General features: G+C 38.6%; 1 protein-coding gene across 1 annotated transcript; it reads left to right on the top strand.

The window, feature by feature from the left end:
• Positions 1–4,051: 4,051 nt before the first annotated feature.
• Positions 4,052–16,949, top strand: spsb1 (splA/ryanodine receptor domain and SOCS box containing 1). Its single transcript, XM_043225087.1, has 3 exons — positions 4,052–4,255; positions 11,107–11,990; positions 15,459–16,949. The coding sequence occupies exons 2-3, from the start codon at positions 11,297–11,299 to the stop codon at positions 15,584–15,586; spliced, it is 822 nt and encodes a 273-aa protein (XP_043081022.1). The 5' UTR covers positions 4,052–4,255; positions 11,107–11,296; the 3' UTR covers positions 15,587–16,949.
• Positions 16,950–17,615: the final 666 nt, after the last annotated feature.

Below are 17,615 nucleotides of genomic sequence, written 5' to 3'. Positions count from 1 at the left end.
AGAATTTAAGATTTAAATAGGACCACTGGTTCTCTTTAAAAAAAAACAGATAGAAATTCTAATTAAAACAAATTTCTTATTGGAATCTTTCTTGTCTTTGATGGTTTAGAATATGCTATAAATTCTAAAATGTCCTTGTTGGAATCCTTTAGGATTTTTGGACAAGGGCAATAAAATGAATAAAAACACTACATTATAATAATAGTTTCATATAATTTAACTCAGGTTATAGGTTTTAGCATTGCTAATCTGTTACCTAAAAACCCATTTATTCTCTGTGCTTAAGCTTTGACCTTCATATATTCTCAGGACATTTAAGAATATATTTGAAGGCTTCCTGCAGTTGTGCCATGCAATTCTAAACACAAGGTGGCAGGAAAGGACTGTCTTTCCCTTTTTTTTCAGCATTATTATTCTGCATCTCAAGAGTTCATTCTCAATGACAATCACAAAAACGATGATTTTGACTAATCCTAACAAAATTTAATAACACAACTTTTCCTTTTTCCCCCACATCATCTTCATTCGCCTTCCATAACCGCTTTGAATGTCAAAGCCTCTAGAAGGTGACATTAAGCAAATAATCAGCATGGAAAAATTAGGCCTGCTTATTAGGATAAAGGAAAACAATGAAGCCCATATATTTCACTTGAATGTAAAAACGTGCATGTGCTGAATGCCAAATCTCACAGTTTAAGCTGAGCTCTTTCATAAGAACGTTCATTTGTGAAGACAATAAAGTGTCAACATATGCACTAACCAGCACACAAGCAAATTCTTCAATCCAAAGTAAATCTGCAATCAAACTATTAGGCTGTTTTACAATATACTATTGCAGTGCAAACAAAGCGAAATATCCAATCGCCAACATGACAGGCCTTTATTTCACAGCACGGCCTTACTTATGGCTTCCATATGAAATAAACAGCATCTGAGAAAGTTTACCCAGCCTTCTGTAAGAATGACACAGTGCACAGAGAGAGCGAATGTGTCAGACTGTTGTGTGACGGTGGGATTAGCTCACAGTAAATTTCCTTTTCCTTATGACACGCTACTCATGCTCACATTCCTGCAACTCAATTCCAGTTCCTGAAAAGAATGAGTTGCTTGTGCAGAGATGGTTGGAGCTCTGGTGAGGAAACATAGCAGGTGAGTCACTCAGAATCAAGCACTTGTTTGTTGCTTGGAAATGGACTGCAATGGTATAAATACAATAGAGCTGGTGTTAAAAGATGTTATTTTCTGGATTTGAGAGAAACTGTTATGTAACAGTAGTTTGAGGAAGGATTCAGTATATCATGTGTAACCATTTTAACTCTTCTTTGGCGCCAGAGAAAGCAATAATCTTCTAAATATTTTATCTGTAACTGAGTAATCCCTTTCCACAGCTGACAGCGTAATTCTTAGAAAGTACACAGTAACTTTTTCCACTAGAGTCCGAGTCTGACCGTTTGCGACATTTATTTAGTTTAATATGGACGGTGTGGCTCTCTGAGCGGGAGAGAAAGAGCTAAGATGAATGTGTTTGCTTTTTCTCAAGTGAAAAGCGGCAGTGGTTGTCTGGCTAAACAAAAACAGTCTGTGGTATTGTGCAACTTTGGTACGCCAGCCATTATTCAGGCATATTGAAACACACTTGGTTTGGAATAAAAAAACTAATGCTAATCATTTAAATCTAAAACAAATAAACCCAGAGTTGTTAACCAGAGATCAATGAAAGTGTTCCACGAGGTCCATAAAGTATGTTGGTTAGTTGGAGGAATAGTTAACCCAAATTATACAATTTCCTCACCCTCAGGCTATTCTATTTTGTGTGTTTTTTAGAGAAATTTAGCATAACTCACCAGTGGATCTGCAGTGAATGGGTGCCGACAGCTCAAAAAGCTGATAAAAACGTCACAATAATCCACACGATTCATCAATTAGTAAAAATCTGCATGTTTAAGAGACATAAATCCATCATTAGGGCATTTTAATAATAAAACATCCATCCACAATTTATAATAGCTTCTTCATTTAAAAAAAGTAATTTCACATCAATATCCATCGTAATATGTGTTTAGAACTTCCTGTAGTAAGCAATGCAATGCCAAACTTTAGCCGGCAGCAATGGCTTGAATGTAAAAATGGTGATGAATATGTTTACAGACGCAGAGATTTTAACTTCACAATATGCTAATGAATGGATTGGAGTTGTGTGGATTACTTGCGGATTATTGTAATGTTTTTCATTTTGACGGCACCCATTCACTGCAGAGGATCCACTGGTGAGCAAGTGATGTCATGCAAAACTTCCCCAAAGCTGTTTCGACGAAGAAATAAACTCATCAATATCTCTGATGACCCCGGGGGTCCATGAAACCCCGCTACTGAGAAGGCTGAAAACCTTTCATTAAACCACTGAAAAGCAAAGCCAGTGTTCACAAGTGCCAGAAAGGCCAATAAAACTATTAGGAAACAAAAGGATTCGTAAGCTCTGGGATTTTGTTGGTAAATAATATGCCTTTCTGTTGTGTGATTGTTCTAGGCGTGTAAAGAAGCTTTGGATTTGTGAGTAATCAGAGTGAACACAAGGGGACAGTAAAATACTTCACATGTTCCTCGGTGGTAATATATGGTTAAGGCAAGAATATGATTCTTAGCTAGGTTAATACAAACTGCAGTTTGTTTCTATCGTCACTGTACACCTCTTCGCTCCTCATTGAAGTCTACATCAGAGGGAAAACATCTGCTCCACCCTACGACAGAGTGGTTTGAGAGACACTAGCGACCACAGAGATGGGCTCAGGAGGAGTGATACATTGTGTAAGGTCTGTGAAGGAGTTATTACTGTGTCTCCAGACAGTTTGGGTTGCCAAGATGCCTCATTGTCTGTTGAGTCATATAGAGAGGAGCCACATGAATCAGTGTCTTCAAGCATGGAAATGCAGTCATCACACAAAAGGGTGCAACAACATCTAGGTCGGAGTGCAGTCAGGCTGAAAGTGAATATGACAGTGCAGACATTACTGTGATTGAAGACCAAGCCTTGACCAAGTATTCAACATTGGGGGTCACTGAATACCAATATCAGTCACAACTCTGAATATTAAATGATCCATCATTTGTGAATGTGGTCCTTCAGCGAGAGACAGACTACGGCAAAACAGAAAGTAACAGTTTATTAAAAAGCTAATATCAACCTCCGAGAGAAAAATAAACTTTTTTTGTTACATAACTACACAAAGCAAACGTTTAAGTCATTTAAGGAATTAAGTCATTTAAAATAATTAAAGTAATTACTATCAATTATTTTCAGGGTATATTTAAATAAAAATGTTAAACTATTGTGTAATTAAAATAATAAAACTGTGAGCTAAAATATCTAATCAACGCGAAACTTAAAATATCTCAATTTTAGCGCAAGATTTATGTTCATATAATTAATTTATTATATTTATGCTAACAAAACAACTAAATAGGTTCCTTAAATAGAATATTACGAAATGCATCAAATTCGAGTTGATCAGTAAACAAAAGAAAGATTAGAAATGATTCCTCCAACGACATAAAGCAACCAGTGCAGCATCCATTTGTCAAATGACAGAATTAATAGAAATACATTTAAATAATCAATTTGATACCTACAAATATCTACATTTAAGTGCACAATATTACTTAAATTAAGAAAAAAAACTGGCTGCAGGGCATATCAACAGACCCGTTTTAAATATACAGGACATTTTTTCCCCATTTCTGACCCTTTTGTTTCATTAAGAGAGAAACACTGAATAATAGGCTTACAAAGTGACCAGAAATGCCCACATGGTCCATATTTAATTCACTTGAAAATAGAGGGCGAGTCAGTGGCTCACAAATACAATAATTTAGTCCGAATTGCTAAATGTTAGGACTATAAAGATGGTAAACTGAAATAAAAATTCAAAGAAAAGATCTACCGCCTAAACGTGTATCGTGACATGCACATACACAGCGATTATACCATCATTATGTAGTCCACAATTAGCAGGGTTTATCAGGGGAAATGAGCTAAACAACAACTCCGCTCAATTGGGAGGGACGTTCAGCAGCAGCTGGGAGCTATTTGACCACGTGACTGGAGAGATGTTTCTGTCGCTGTAAGCAGCCATCATTTCACCCAATACAAGCCTGTGCTACAAAGACACAGAGAGGAGATATAGTCATGGATTTGCACGGGAATACCGACTGAAAGGAACACGCTCGATCCACTCCTTCGCCTATGGTTTATTTTCCGGTATGTATCATTTGCAGGTTCGGTCTGAAATAACGACGGTTTAACACATTTGCCTGTCTTTTGTCTTTGCTGTGTTTTAACGTGAACACACTCGCGTTTTCCCAAGATTTCTTTCAAATGCAGACATCCAGTCGAAGTGCCCATTCAACAAGCCGAAGGTAAACGGGAAATGCGATACAAACGCGCTAGACTGTGGCACGCTTCCTATTGCGTCTCGCTGTAAATAATACATTAACGTATATGCCCTAAACAACAACAACTACTTCCCGCGTTTGTGATGAGTCGTAAATTGATTTGTAAACCAGAGGCGTCTGGTGGACTTGCGCTTAATAGTTTTCAACATTAGTTAAGTTTTGCGTTTGTGTGTTTCTGATCATGTTGTTCGGTTGAACCTCTGCGAGAGGCCAGGTAGTCTCAGTACTAGTGACTATCGAAGCCCAGTGCACTAATTAGTTTGGTTTATCGCACCAGAATTGTGCTCGTAGTCGTTTCTAGTTGTACTTCACGACAGTAAAGGTGTTTGGCCCAGACAGTGTTGGAGAGGCTTTACTTTCGGTTTAATGTATTAAAGACCTCGAGCTGGTCTGGAGGCGCTCGTGTTGAAGCTATCCGTACTTGCATGCTAAATGAAAATTAAACCATCGTTTATTTGTGGTTTGTATATTACCTGTATGTAAAACTAGGCCCGTTTTTCTAATAACGTGTTTGGTGTTCTGAGAGTGCTAATAATTAGTAGCACTGGCGTTTGTGTAGCCTAATTAACCTGGAGGGAGGAGGTTTAAGTGTGTCTTTTTTTTTAAGGTTTAAGTTTTTGTTAAAATGTGGAATCACGTGCATTTACCTGCAGCAGGGAGGGAGTGGGCCTTTGAAAATCAGCATTGCTGTTTTCACTCGCGCCAGATCTCTCCAACTGGTTTCATTCACCGGAGGGCTGGAAACTTAAAAACACGGAGTGGAGTTGGAGCGGAGTGACTGCAGAACGCTTTGAGGTGAAAGGGGAAATCTGTTCCTGCTCCAGTCAAATACAATTACAGGCCGGACTTTGATCTGCGCTTCCTTGTAAAGAGCAATGCTCAATGCTTTGGCTTCTCATGAGCTGTTCTTTGATAAATAACTAACTGGTACATTTGTCTAATTCTAAATGACTCAACTCAAACTTTTTATTTTATTTTATTTTTTTTACAACTCGCTTTGTATTTAAAGATGCATGTGTTTTCGTGCCAGCCAGACTTAGTCAGTTTTATTATTGCAAGTATTTAGGCGGAAACTGTGGTTCATGGTCACTTGTGTTTGTAAGGGTTTTCACGTCAGTGGTTTATGAGACGACCCGCAGAGACATCAGCTGTATTTTGATCTGTTTAATGTCAGATTGCTCTGTATTACTTTTGTGGTTGATGTGTTCAAGGCAGATTAATCTTGCCTTTGTGTTTGCAGGAACAGTAGGACTGATCTTCTTGTCTCAGGAGGGAGTTAACTCTGTCTGTACTAAATGCTCCAGACTGCACACAGATGTTTGTAGGCCTGTGTAACAGGTAACGCTCCTGTAGAGGACATCCTGCTGAACTGACCTGGATAACGGCAGTGTGAATGCCGTGACGTTAAACTGATTTGCTCCTTTCCCGTTCAGTAAGACTTGTCTGGTTTGGGATAACGTTAACATGGAATGGCCTGGCTTTTGAAGATAAAGAATAAAGGTTCTTTGGCCCTTATCTGAACAGGAATATAAATTATTTATTTTAATAAATTGTATTTGTTTCAGTCGGTTGCCAAGTTGCCTTTCTGTCTCGCTCCATTTTCTATAAAATATACACTATTCAGAACTTTAAGGATCAGTAAGATAAAAAATTTTTTTCGTTTTGAGAGTTGCATTTGTGATCAAAAGCTTAAACATTTTGATCTGTGCTTGAAGTATACTGCAGTATCAGTCATAAAGTAACCGAACACTATCACTTTTAGACAGTGCTGTGAGTGGACTTAAGACACCTATGCAGGGTGATTGTGATGTTTGCTGAGATTAAGCTTAAAGTTACACAAGTCTGTCTCTGTCAGTGCAGCTCCCTTGATGTTTGCTGCAGTCGCTTATGTCTCTTTTATAGTATCCCAGGTTTTCTCTAACATCCCTCTGGGCTTTTTCTGTTTGGTTTAGCTGAATGTTTTTCTGTTGTTTTAGTTGGGCGTATATGTATCGTCTCATGTGGCATATGTATCATCTCATGCTTCAGAATAAATAACAGAATGGCTGCTTTGATCAAAAAAAAGTTTACTAGGCAAAGTTGTCCGCTTATGTACTGTATGTTTAACTTTTAACTATTGTTGATGCAAGCTAAAGTCTAATAAATGGAGATCATTGGGGTTCTTTGTGAGCCGTATGGTCTGTTGTTCTATTGGCTTTGTTACACTGAGCATTTAATTCGCTTACGTAACCTCACTAATTTGGTAAAATAACTCATTAGGCTAACAATACAGCAGGTCTTGACATGCAGCCGTTACAGTAAACTAAGGAATGCTGAGCTGCACTAAATCTATTTTTAGTTCCGCTCAGATGAAGTATAGTTTCATATCTGATAACTGGTGTAGTTGAGGGTGAGAATGTTTCATGTATTGGTATTTCAACAGCCATTCATGTCTGCTCATGATGAGTGTGTCTGGGGAAGTGAGATTTGGCAGGTGATGTAGTGATTTTAATTTTAGTATGTGGTGTTAGTTTCTTCTCACTTCCTGGCTCGCTTTCATACAGTACACAGTATTTACGCATAATTGCATTAAGTCTAGTTGCTTTTTACATCGACCTGTCCTGCATTACCTTTTACCTGTAATGAGTTTATCCAGTTCAAAGGACACGCTTCAGTTTGTCTAAACTTTATGACCTCAAAAGTGTAATTTTGCTTCCGCTTTTTCTGTCCATTCAATAAAGTCAGCAAGGACCAAAATCCTTCACCCTATTGACTTACATTGTCTGGAATCAATTTCTTTATTTTTTAAATAATGTGTGTTCAGAAGAAAATCTTAACACACTGAGCCATATTTATGTTGTCATAAAATACTCAGTCTTTCTGAATTGACAACTTATTTCCTAAATAAAACTTGGTTTTTAGGTGAGGAACGTGGAGCCGTTGAAAATAGGAGGCTTCCTCTGCCTTCATGCCAGAAACTGCATCTCCCAATTTTGGTCTCCTCTAAAGTGTTTTTGTGCGGTTTTAGCAAATGTTAAATATATACCGTAATGCAATCTGACAGGAATATTCTGTGTAGAAGTGTCATTTTCTGTTAGAGCATAAAGCGGTTCAGCGCTATCATGATGGCACCTGCTATGGCTCTGCCTGGAGCTGTTGAACTTGTCTAGTGGGTAAGCGCTGGTTTGGAGCGCACATGTTCAGTCATAACTGCTGCGTCGACAGCTGTCAGCCCCACAGAACCCTGTTAGACAACTGAACAATATGATTGCTTTAATCCAGGGTGAGTCCAGGTTTGTGAAGGGAGTGTGACTATAAAAAACGCCCTTATCTTTCAATACAAATCTGGCCTTATGTGCTTTTCTTCGACTTTTTCTCACTGTTGCTCATGTTTTGTCTTGTTGGTCTATTGATGTTATGGCATTGCAAACCTGTTTTTCTAAAGAGCAGAGATTAAGGTGTTTAAAGAGCTTGTCTTATGAACAGCATAAGTGTCAGCAATTTAACCTCCAAGCAATCTATTAGCTAATATAGAATTATTTATTTTTTAAACGAATACTTACACAGCTGAGTTAAGTCTGCGTAAAGGCCGTTTCCTCAATTTTGAGGTGGGGGGAAATTTGCTGTTAATGTAAATATAACACATTTTAACACCCCTTGAAAGTTGACAGGAAAGTAGTGGGCGACAGAAGGGATGACTGAGTTTGGGAAATAAAACCGTTAAAGTTAAAACCGAGTTCAAAATCGAACCCGGGACACTATGAGCACAACAGTTTCTTATCACAAACAGTGTGCAACCCTCGGTCTCTTCTCCAGCATTGTTTGATGTTTAAAGTCATTTTGTAACCTTAATTCTGCAGTTGTGACTGCCCCTTTCTTTTCTCTTTTTGAGGGGTGAATATTCTATGATTTAGGTAGTTTCTCAGGTAGTCTTTGCATCATTTCTTTAATCAAGCAGTGTTAAAGTGCCGTTTGTCTGCCATTTTTCACCTTGTCTGCCCACTGTCTGAATAGAGCATCTGTGTGACATTTGGGTTGACACCATGATTTGTCGTCATCTTTCTCGGTCTTGCTTTGCCCCTCACTCACAGCTGCCTGCCAGATGCCTCAGTTTCGTGATTAAAACCTGTTGAAGATTATGTCCCTGTTTCAGAGTGGCATCCTTCTTTTTTTTTTTTTTTTTTTTTTTTTTTTTTTTTTGTGTGTGTGTGGTATAGCAAGTTATTTATTTAAAATTATTGCATTGTTTAAATGCATTTCTGCAGCTACTAGGCCAAACATCTTTGAATAAACAAAAGGAAGAAAAGTGATGCGCTTTTTTGATTGATTTGACAGAGGCAAGTAAAGAGTGGCACATGGGGAAATTAAATTCAAAGTGCAGATTTACATCCAAGTAGGTGCAAGGTTGGGATTTCAGCAGATCTCAAGTTTTTACAGAAGCAGAAAAAGTATAAAGGAGCCCAGTTTTGCGTAAGTATTAAATGTGGTCAAGACAAAAGCCAGCACTGTTCCTCAGGCCCAACAAATCCCATCCACCAACCCCAAAACCCTCATCCGCATTTCAATCAGCTCTACACAGTGGGGGGAAAACCACCTGCAAAGCCCCTGCTCATAAACACGAAAAATAATAAACCAAAAACAGTCAGGGTGTCACTTCCTAATCGCATGGCAGGCAGTCTCAGTCAAAACTATGCGAAGAGTGGAGATGATCCAGCTGGATGACATCACCTCACCCCTAAATATCATGCAATAATGTAATGATATTTAAAATGGTCATCGTGTTCTAACAGATCTGTAAAAGGCCGTTGTCTGTGTGTGTTGGTGCTTTGCCACAGAGCTTAATTGCCTCTTGCATAGAGAGTGTGCAAATTAACATGTTTCCTACTTTCTAAAGGTTGGACAGCCATTGAAGACTGTATTGTTTGGCATTCACAAACTTGCCACCCACTTCTTGGTGTTCCTCTGCCTCGGGTAGGCCAGCGGCGGAGAGGCGTGATCCATTTAAAAGGTTGTTTACTTGTATCAGAGAAAGGGCTAAGATGCTCCTCAATGAACTCTTGTCTACAATTCAATTACCCTTGGGGCCCTTCAGCAGCTTATTATGAAATACGGTTTTCGATTGGCAGTTTTATGCTCTGTACAGGAACAACATGACTTTTGACATGTCCAAAAAAAATTCACAGATTTATTATTATTATTATTGTTATTGCAGTTTATAGCAGACTGTTCTAATTGTTAAATATCAGGTTTAAATGTGATGTAATTTAGGAGGGCAGGAGCTGCGTTAGAAACCAGGACATCGGGTGGGGATTTCACACACTGCACTGGTATGTCTAGTCTCTAAGCATGTCTAATGAATTTGTTTATCCCCCACCCTCCTAGTAGCCTCTTTTGCCACTGACCTGTTTGGTGGAATATTGCTGGCCCGAATTTGCGGTTTTTGCTGAAAATACTTTTGGCTCCATATTCTTGAAGACAGACTTTTTATTGCTCTTCCTGTTATCTTCAGACTAGACAATCTTAAAAGAGGAAATGGCCTGTCTTTTTCCCTCCCTTATTTCCTATTTTTAAAGGGCACTGTGTGAAGCAGTCAACACAAGCGGGTTGGTTGTGGTAAAGCTAGAGATTTATTTCTCCTCTGCCTTGTCATGTGATGTAATGGGACTCTGAAAAGGGCCTTGGACCAATAAACTGTATTGTAACGCACAAGTAAGGCATTGAGCTTGTAAATGGCTTTGACATGTCAAAAAAATTCACAGATTTATTATTATTATTATTGTTATTGCAGTTTATAGCAGACTGTTCTAATTGTTAAATATCAGGTTTAAATGTGATGTAATTTAGGAGGGCAGGAGCTGCCGTTAGAAACCAGGACATCGGGTGGGGATTTCACACACTGCACTGGTATGTCTAGTCTCTAAGCATGTCTAATGAATTTGTTTATCCCCCACCCTCCTAGTAGCCTCTTTTGCCACTGACCTGTTTGGTGGAATATTGCTGGCCCGAATTTGCGGTTTTTGCTGAAAATACTTTTGGCTCCATATTCTTGAAGACAGACTTTTTATTGCTCTTCCTGTTATCTTCAGACTAGACAATCTTAAAAGAGGAAATGGCCTGTCTTTTTTCCCTCTCCTTATTTCCTATTTTTAAAGGGCACTGTGTGAAGCAGTCAACACAAGCGGGTTGGTTGTGGTAAAGCTAGAGATTTATTTCTCCTCTGCCTTGTCATGTGATGTAATGGGACTCTGAAAAGGGCCTTGGACCAATAAACTGTATTGTAACGCACAAGTAAGGCATTGAGCTTGTAAATGGCAGATTAATAGTGGACTTATAGCACAGCAACTGTCTTTATTTTTTTATATATATATATAAAACAACATCCAACATTTTGCAACTCATTCTAAATGGGTTTTTCAAATAATATTAGAAAAACCATTAAGAATGAGTTGCAAAATGTTAGATGCGTTGTGTGTACAATGTTATGAGTTTTTGGTTTGTTTGTTTTTTAATAAATTACTGATACAAGTGAGAATTTAGAATTTGTATAAAACTTTGATAACTTGTATAATACTAAATTACTTGACTTATGGGAAAAGGATATGAAATGAAAATATAGATTTTTATCCCAGTCATTTAACTGTGTACCTCTTGTTTTTATCTCCCTTTTACTCTTTCTAGGTGAGCTTAACTAGCAGCTGCTTTGACCTGGTTTCCCAGCAACCACTGGCTTAAAATCGGCAGCCTTGGCCTCCTTATTTTAGTGGAGGGGCATAGGTGAAGGAGTGGACCCTGACTGCCTTCTTTCTCTGTTATCTGCTTCGTTTTGTGACAAGAGGGGGAGTAAGGTGCTAATAAGTCCACCCAGAGCATGGGGCAGAAGGTTCCGGGAGGCATAAAGACTGTGGACATGCGGGACCCGGCGTTTAGGCCTCTCAAGCTAGAGCTGCAGGCCCTGGACTACACCAAGCCCTCCCGTCTGGATATGTTATTAGACATGCCATCAGCCTCACAGGAAGTCCAAGTTCAGCACTCGTGGAACAACGACGACCGGTCGCTAAACATCTTTGTTAAAGAGGACAATAAACTCATATTTCATCGGCACCCTGTAGCGCAGAGCACAGATGCTATCCGGGGCCGAGTGGGATACACACGGGGACTGCATGTGTGGGAGATCAGCTGGGCCATGCGCCAGCGGGGCACCCATGCAGTTGTTGGGGTGGCGACGGGTGAAGCCCCGCTGCATTCTGTAGGATACACTGCACTTGTAGGAAACAATAACGAGTCCTGGGGCTGGGACCTGGGACGTAACAAACTCTATCATGATGGCAAGAACCAACCCAGTAGGACGTATCCAGCTTTTCTTGAGCCTGACGAAACCTTTATTGTCCCAGACTCGTTTTTGGTGGTCCTGGACATGGATGAGGGGACTTTAAGTTTTATCGTTGACGGACAGTATTTAGGGGTTGCTTTCAGAGGACTTAAAGGAAAGAAGCTATATCCTGTAGTGAGTGCTGTGTGGGGACACTGTGAAATCCGAATCCGGTACATCAATGGACTTGATCGTAAGTATCATCCTTGTCCTCTGCTTGTTTGAATGTGCCTGTGTTATCGGTGTCTGTTTCTCCACGGCTCTTCCAGTTGTCTCTTGAATAACAAGATCGGCGCTGTCGTTTGTTAAACATTGAAAGTGGCTGGAGCTAGTGTGTCTTTGGGAGGCTTTGTTTCTCATCTATTAATTAAGTGAAACCAGCTCTATTTACCTGATAAAGACCATGACATCATTCATTATCTTGCACACGTCCTGCAAGTTAATCATTAAACTGGCCACTTTGCTCTGCTCTTTCCTTATGTCTCAATCAGATCCCACTGTTTGTGGAGCATTTAAACTGATCTTTGCAACTATCTTTGCAACTATTTTTTCTGCTAGAGTTTGAGGGTAATGTAAATGAACCCTGACTGCCTTTTATTGTTATTATTTTGTAGCTTTTTCATTTGCTACTTTCTATTTGTTTTAAATATTACTACTGCATTTTATAATAAAACTAAAATCTAAATAATTTTAATAATTAACAGGAAGTTAGCGGTTTAATCCGGGCTGGTTATTTATTCAAGTCTTCTTACTAACCTAATTAGAAACCCCCTTTTTTTTCTTTTACGATTTTAGTAATGAGTAAACGTTCAGTGTTCGGTTAAATTTCTCCCTGGTTAAAACTTTTTGAATCTGACATTTAATCATTCTTGATTTTTATTCTAGTAACAAGCAGTTTTAACATCAAGCAATGAGACCACTGCTTTAGGACCATTCCATTTACAACTTGTGAATTTGTTCTAGAAGGTATTTATTTTTACTTGCAGTAACTGTTTTTGCATATAGACATAGATGTCTTAGTATTGAGGTCCCATGCAGTGGCAATCATCATAATTAAGTCCTTGTACATAAAGTTAGATATCCCTTGCTCTAGATAGCTGGTATGGCTGACACAGAAGCCAGCACTCATAAAATGATTAAAATAAAACACCCCTCCCCCCCTACAGTTTTAATTTCTTAAATAGAAAACATTTTCAGTATTACTTGCTCATAGTGTGAAATTCCTTCCCTCAAATTGCACATAGTCAAGGTTACATCAAGATTTCTGCTGCTTTTGCATGTAGTTTCTTAGAACCTGACTCATTTCCTCAATGCAGCATGCTGTAATGAGTCAGTTTTGGAGGACATTCTTGTGATGTTATCATTCTGTGGTCATATAATGAAAGGACGCAGGTGAGGGCCAGACTTATTCATGTCTGGACAGCTGTAACCCACCTTACTCAGTCTCTGGGCCACTAATGATATCCTGTCCAATGGAATACGTGTTTTATCACGTTGATGTTTTGCATGCCGTCAGGTGATGAAATGACTTTTAAATGTTTTTCCGCGGAGTGCCATGTTTAGCAACAATTAATGAAGGTCTGACTTTGAGGAGAATTAATGCGTGAGTTTAGGACACAGGTGTTCCCCATTTTTGGAGAATTCTCATCCCTTCTATTTGTGAACGAGTAGCCACTCAGTACTGAGTATTACTCAGCCTCTGACTCCAAGGCCTTGGCTTCCTTTTGTCTCTGTCTTGTGTCAGTGCCTTTAATGCATTCCTCGTCATGCTCGCGATCAACAGAGGTATAATTGTACTGTTATTTATCCCTTACATCACTCTCTTTGGTTTCCCCAGTGTCTCGTTTGCTAAAGTGTGCGTTTTATGAAGTAATCTCAACATCCGAGCAGGTGGTGCTGCATGGAAACCATTCTGAAGTCCGAAGTACTTTGAGTTGTTATATGGCTGGACTAAAGGAGACCTGTGGGGAAACGTGTAATACTTTAAGCCAGGTGCACACTGTATGATTATGATTACTGTTTGGGGTTTTTTTCTTGTTTTTTTGGACACTGATTCTTCTCTTGGTAGTTGTAAAACCAAAATCGTCAGTCTTTATTTGCCCAGCATCAGCTGATGAATTGCATGTGTCAGTTTTGTGACCTAAGGGTCATACATATCTCATTTCCACTTAAGACATTTTGGCCCTGTGGACTTTTGAAATAATCTTTAAAATGGATTGCAATTTAAGGGCCTAATAATTGTGGATCTAGTTCCTGCGTTGCGAACACCCAAAAGTGAGTAGGAGTTATTTTACTCCCAGGTACTCCATTTGGAGGAACTAAATTTAGCTCCTACTTCAAAATAGGTTCTACACCAATAGTTTTAGAAACTATTGGTGAAGTAAGTGAAAGTTGATTGGCTGAACACATACCAAAATGCCCTGACCTGCCATGATTTAAAATGCTGTGTAAATATTATCAATTTTTTATAAAAAGGCATTAACATGAAAGACTTCATCTACGGCATTTTCTGCTTCTGTCAGCCTCAATGACATGTAACACTGACAGTTGACTTTCCGGTCTTTCAATAATTGTTGCATATGTATTCCATGTCCATTATTGTGAAACCTGTGAGACACAACTTCAGTCATGCACAAAGGAGGTCGCTGTTGACTGGTCACTTGTTAGTACCCACAGTCAGTGCGAACGCAACCCTTTAAATGGTACTGGGAAATGGATTGAGCAAAGTCCTCCCAGTATGGTACTTTTTAGTTCTGGATCTAAAGTGGTGTGAAAGACAGTTGTAGTACCACATAACTAATGTCTTCCCTTTATTTTTGATGTTAGTATAGTTGTCTTTAATACAAGTTGTTGTATTTTTTTTTTTTTTTTTTTTTTTCTCCTTACTATGATTTGCTAACATTTTAAAAGAGTGTTACATGTTGAACTCTCTTTAACCATAAAAGTTTGACTCATGCTGATCTTTTAAATTGACCACTGCAGAAAATGAAGAGAACCATCTTTGATCGCATTATGAATAAAAAAAAAAAAACCAAAACAACTCGCATTATAGATAACCGATGCTTTCATGCTGATAAAAGGAACAGTGTGAAATTGATGGTTCATTCACTGGCTTGATGACATACCGGTATCGTTTTTTAATAGTCCTGTTACTCCATGTACATACTAAGTGATTACCTAGTAACGTAATAAGTACAAAGTACAAACCCTTAACCTTACACCTAAACCTTACCATACCCCATGTAGTTGCATTTATATTACCAATACTTTATTGGGTAGGTACACAATAAGTACATGTAGGTTCAAAAATAGTGCAACCAAAAGATCTTCTAATTTGTTGTTTTGTTGTAGCACTTTAAAACTGTTAAGACTGAACTATCCCTTTTAAGAACAATCAATCCTCATGTCTGGTCGTCATACGCCCAGCCACAGACGCCGGGCTTTCCTAACATTTGTGCAAAGTCTTGGGCTTGTGCTGTATCATGTCAGTTTTGTGTGTAAATAAGGATGTCAGAACTGACTGATATAAAATCACCAGTCTAGCGCACAGCCTCATTGTACGGTCTGTCTGGACAGCCTATACCCAGCTTTACAAGTTCGCACAGAATTTCTGATTTATCATTGCTAATTCATTTGTTTCTGTCTCTTTCTCTCCCTGTAGCTGAACCTCTACCATTAATGGACCTCTGTAGACGCTCAGTGCGGGTTGCACTGGGAAGAGAGCGATTGAGTGAAATCCATGGACTGCCCTTACCTGCTTCCCTTAAGAACTACTTGCTCTACCAATGATGATAATAGTGCCTTTACAACCATTCAAGGCATAGTGTCCGCCTCTGTTACACTCTGGGATTAATCATCTTTCTGGCAAGCCTGTTTCATTACATCTTCTCGGCCACTGGGTACCAACAATATTTTTTAAAAAATCGGACTGAGGACGTATCATGCTTGGTATTTTCAGGATCAAGTGTGTTGTTTCTTGTTGCTTCATTCATATACTGGAAATCCAATGGAAGGCTTTCACCAGAATCTAATGGCAGATACAAAAACAAGAACCCTTCTCTTCTGTAATCATGGCTTAGCGAAACTTCAGCTGTTTGTCAAGGCCTTTTCCTTTTTTATTTTTTATTTTTAATGTTGGCATACCTTAAGCTTTCTTGTATGTTAACTTATGGTTCATATAGCGACTCTTTGCGGGCAATGCAAAATACATTACCTTCTCAAGACCTTTAGACTTAACAACCAGCAAGTTTTTATGTTGATAGACTTTTTAGACATTTTTCAAATGTCCTTCCCTTGCAGTCAATAATAAAGTAGCTGAGTCAACTTCGGATCCATGGCCGCAGTTAGCAGGTTAGCATGTTGACGACACTTAATGGAAGGCGATGTCTTCCCTTGTCTGCTGGGTTAAAAATAGCCTGGTTTTAGCTGTAAGTCTGACCGTCTGGCCTGGAAAAACAGTCTTTGACGTCTGTGTCTGTGAGGGGGGAGTTAAGAGGCTAGCATGGAAACAACCACTGTGTGCTATGCTAGCTTTTTTTAATCACTCAACGAGTCCCTTGCCTCTCTTCACACTGCAATATCTGAAGTGCCTGGCTCATGATACTGGTATATTAAGAGAAAGCCATGATTTGAAGTCCTTTTTATATTAAATTAAATATTGCATCACTGTGAAACTGTAGCATACATTAATAAGAGGTTGTATAGTGTGCTTTCTGTAATGGCCCCTAAAATCCTGTGAACACCCATATTCTACAAATAATTTTTGCCTGTTTTATTCTTGAGGACTGTTTTTAACCTGTTTGATTTTTGTCAGGTAAAGCAGGGACGGAAAAGTGACACTACTGTGTGGTGCCTTGTCTATGAGATAACCATGTCAAAAGTGACACACAGGCAAATGTTTGTTTCTTTGCACTGTACTTTTGCAGAGAAGATAAGATTGCCGATTGTCATTTTGTTTTCCTGATGTTCCTCCCCATTCTAGTCTTTTTAGATGTGTAAACGTAGTTCATGTTTGGCAGCCATTTTGCTAATCATGAGGGGGATAGTTTGGTTCCCTGTTTTTAAACCCTTTCTGCCTGCAGACCACCATTCTCTTTGTATTCAGTGATGTAGATAATATTGGTAACTATCTAATAAAGTTTATTATAATTGACGTCTTTTGTGGTCTTTGGATTTTTTTAATTTTTTAAGGTCAAGGTTAACAGACATAAACTGAAAGCCTTGAAAGTAAAAATAAGTTGTTTCAACTAACTTATTACCCCGCTGTCTAAAAAAATTTAGTTGAGACATTTAGTGACAACTAAAATATTTTAAGTTGACTCAACTAAAAGTTTTTTTTGCATGATTAGAGAAAACAGGAAAAAGATGGGAAACTTCAATACCCATAATGCACTGGTTTAGACATTGAACTGGGGTATAAAATGCAGAAGTATATGTAGTTAGGTAAAAAGAATAAACCAACAGTTGGCACTGATGGCCTTTATAGAAAATGTGCCGACATACAGCTGCTCAGTGTCCTGACTTGAGGATTTTTTTTTCTCTCTCTTTGCTGTCAGTTGTGATCTGTTCAATCAAAAAAAAAACACCTTGATCAATTCTACTATCAACAATGTAATGTAAAAAAAAAAAAAAAAAAAAAAAACGATTTGCAGTTAAATACACAATGTTCAGATGGGGAAAAATGTGAAGGAAAAAAAAAGTTATTCTTATTGCGGGATGATTGTGCCATTTACAAAAACTCCAGAGACAGAAATGAAATGAAATTGGATGATCTAAAAATGACCCTACAAACAGGCTACATCTTTGTTCCTCTGCTTGA

Source organism: Puntigrus tetrazona, chromosome 23, assembly GCF_018831695.1.
Source record: "Puntigrus tetrazona isolate hp1 chromosome 23, ASM1883169v1, whole genome shotgun sequence".
In the NCBI taxonomy this organism is placed as follows: Eukaryota; Metazoa; Chordata; class Actinopteri; order Cypriniformes; family Cyprinidae; genus Puntigrus; species Puntigrus tetrazona.
Note: the sequence above shows the minus strand (reverse complement) of the source record. Positions and strands in the feature narration are given on the sequence as shown.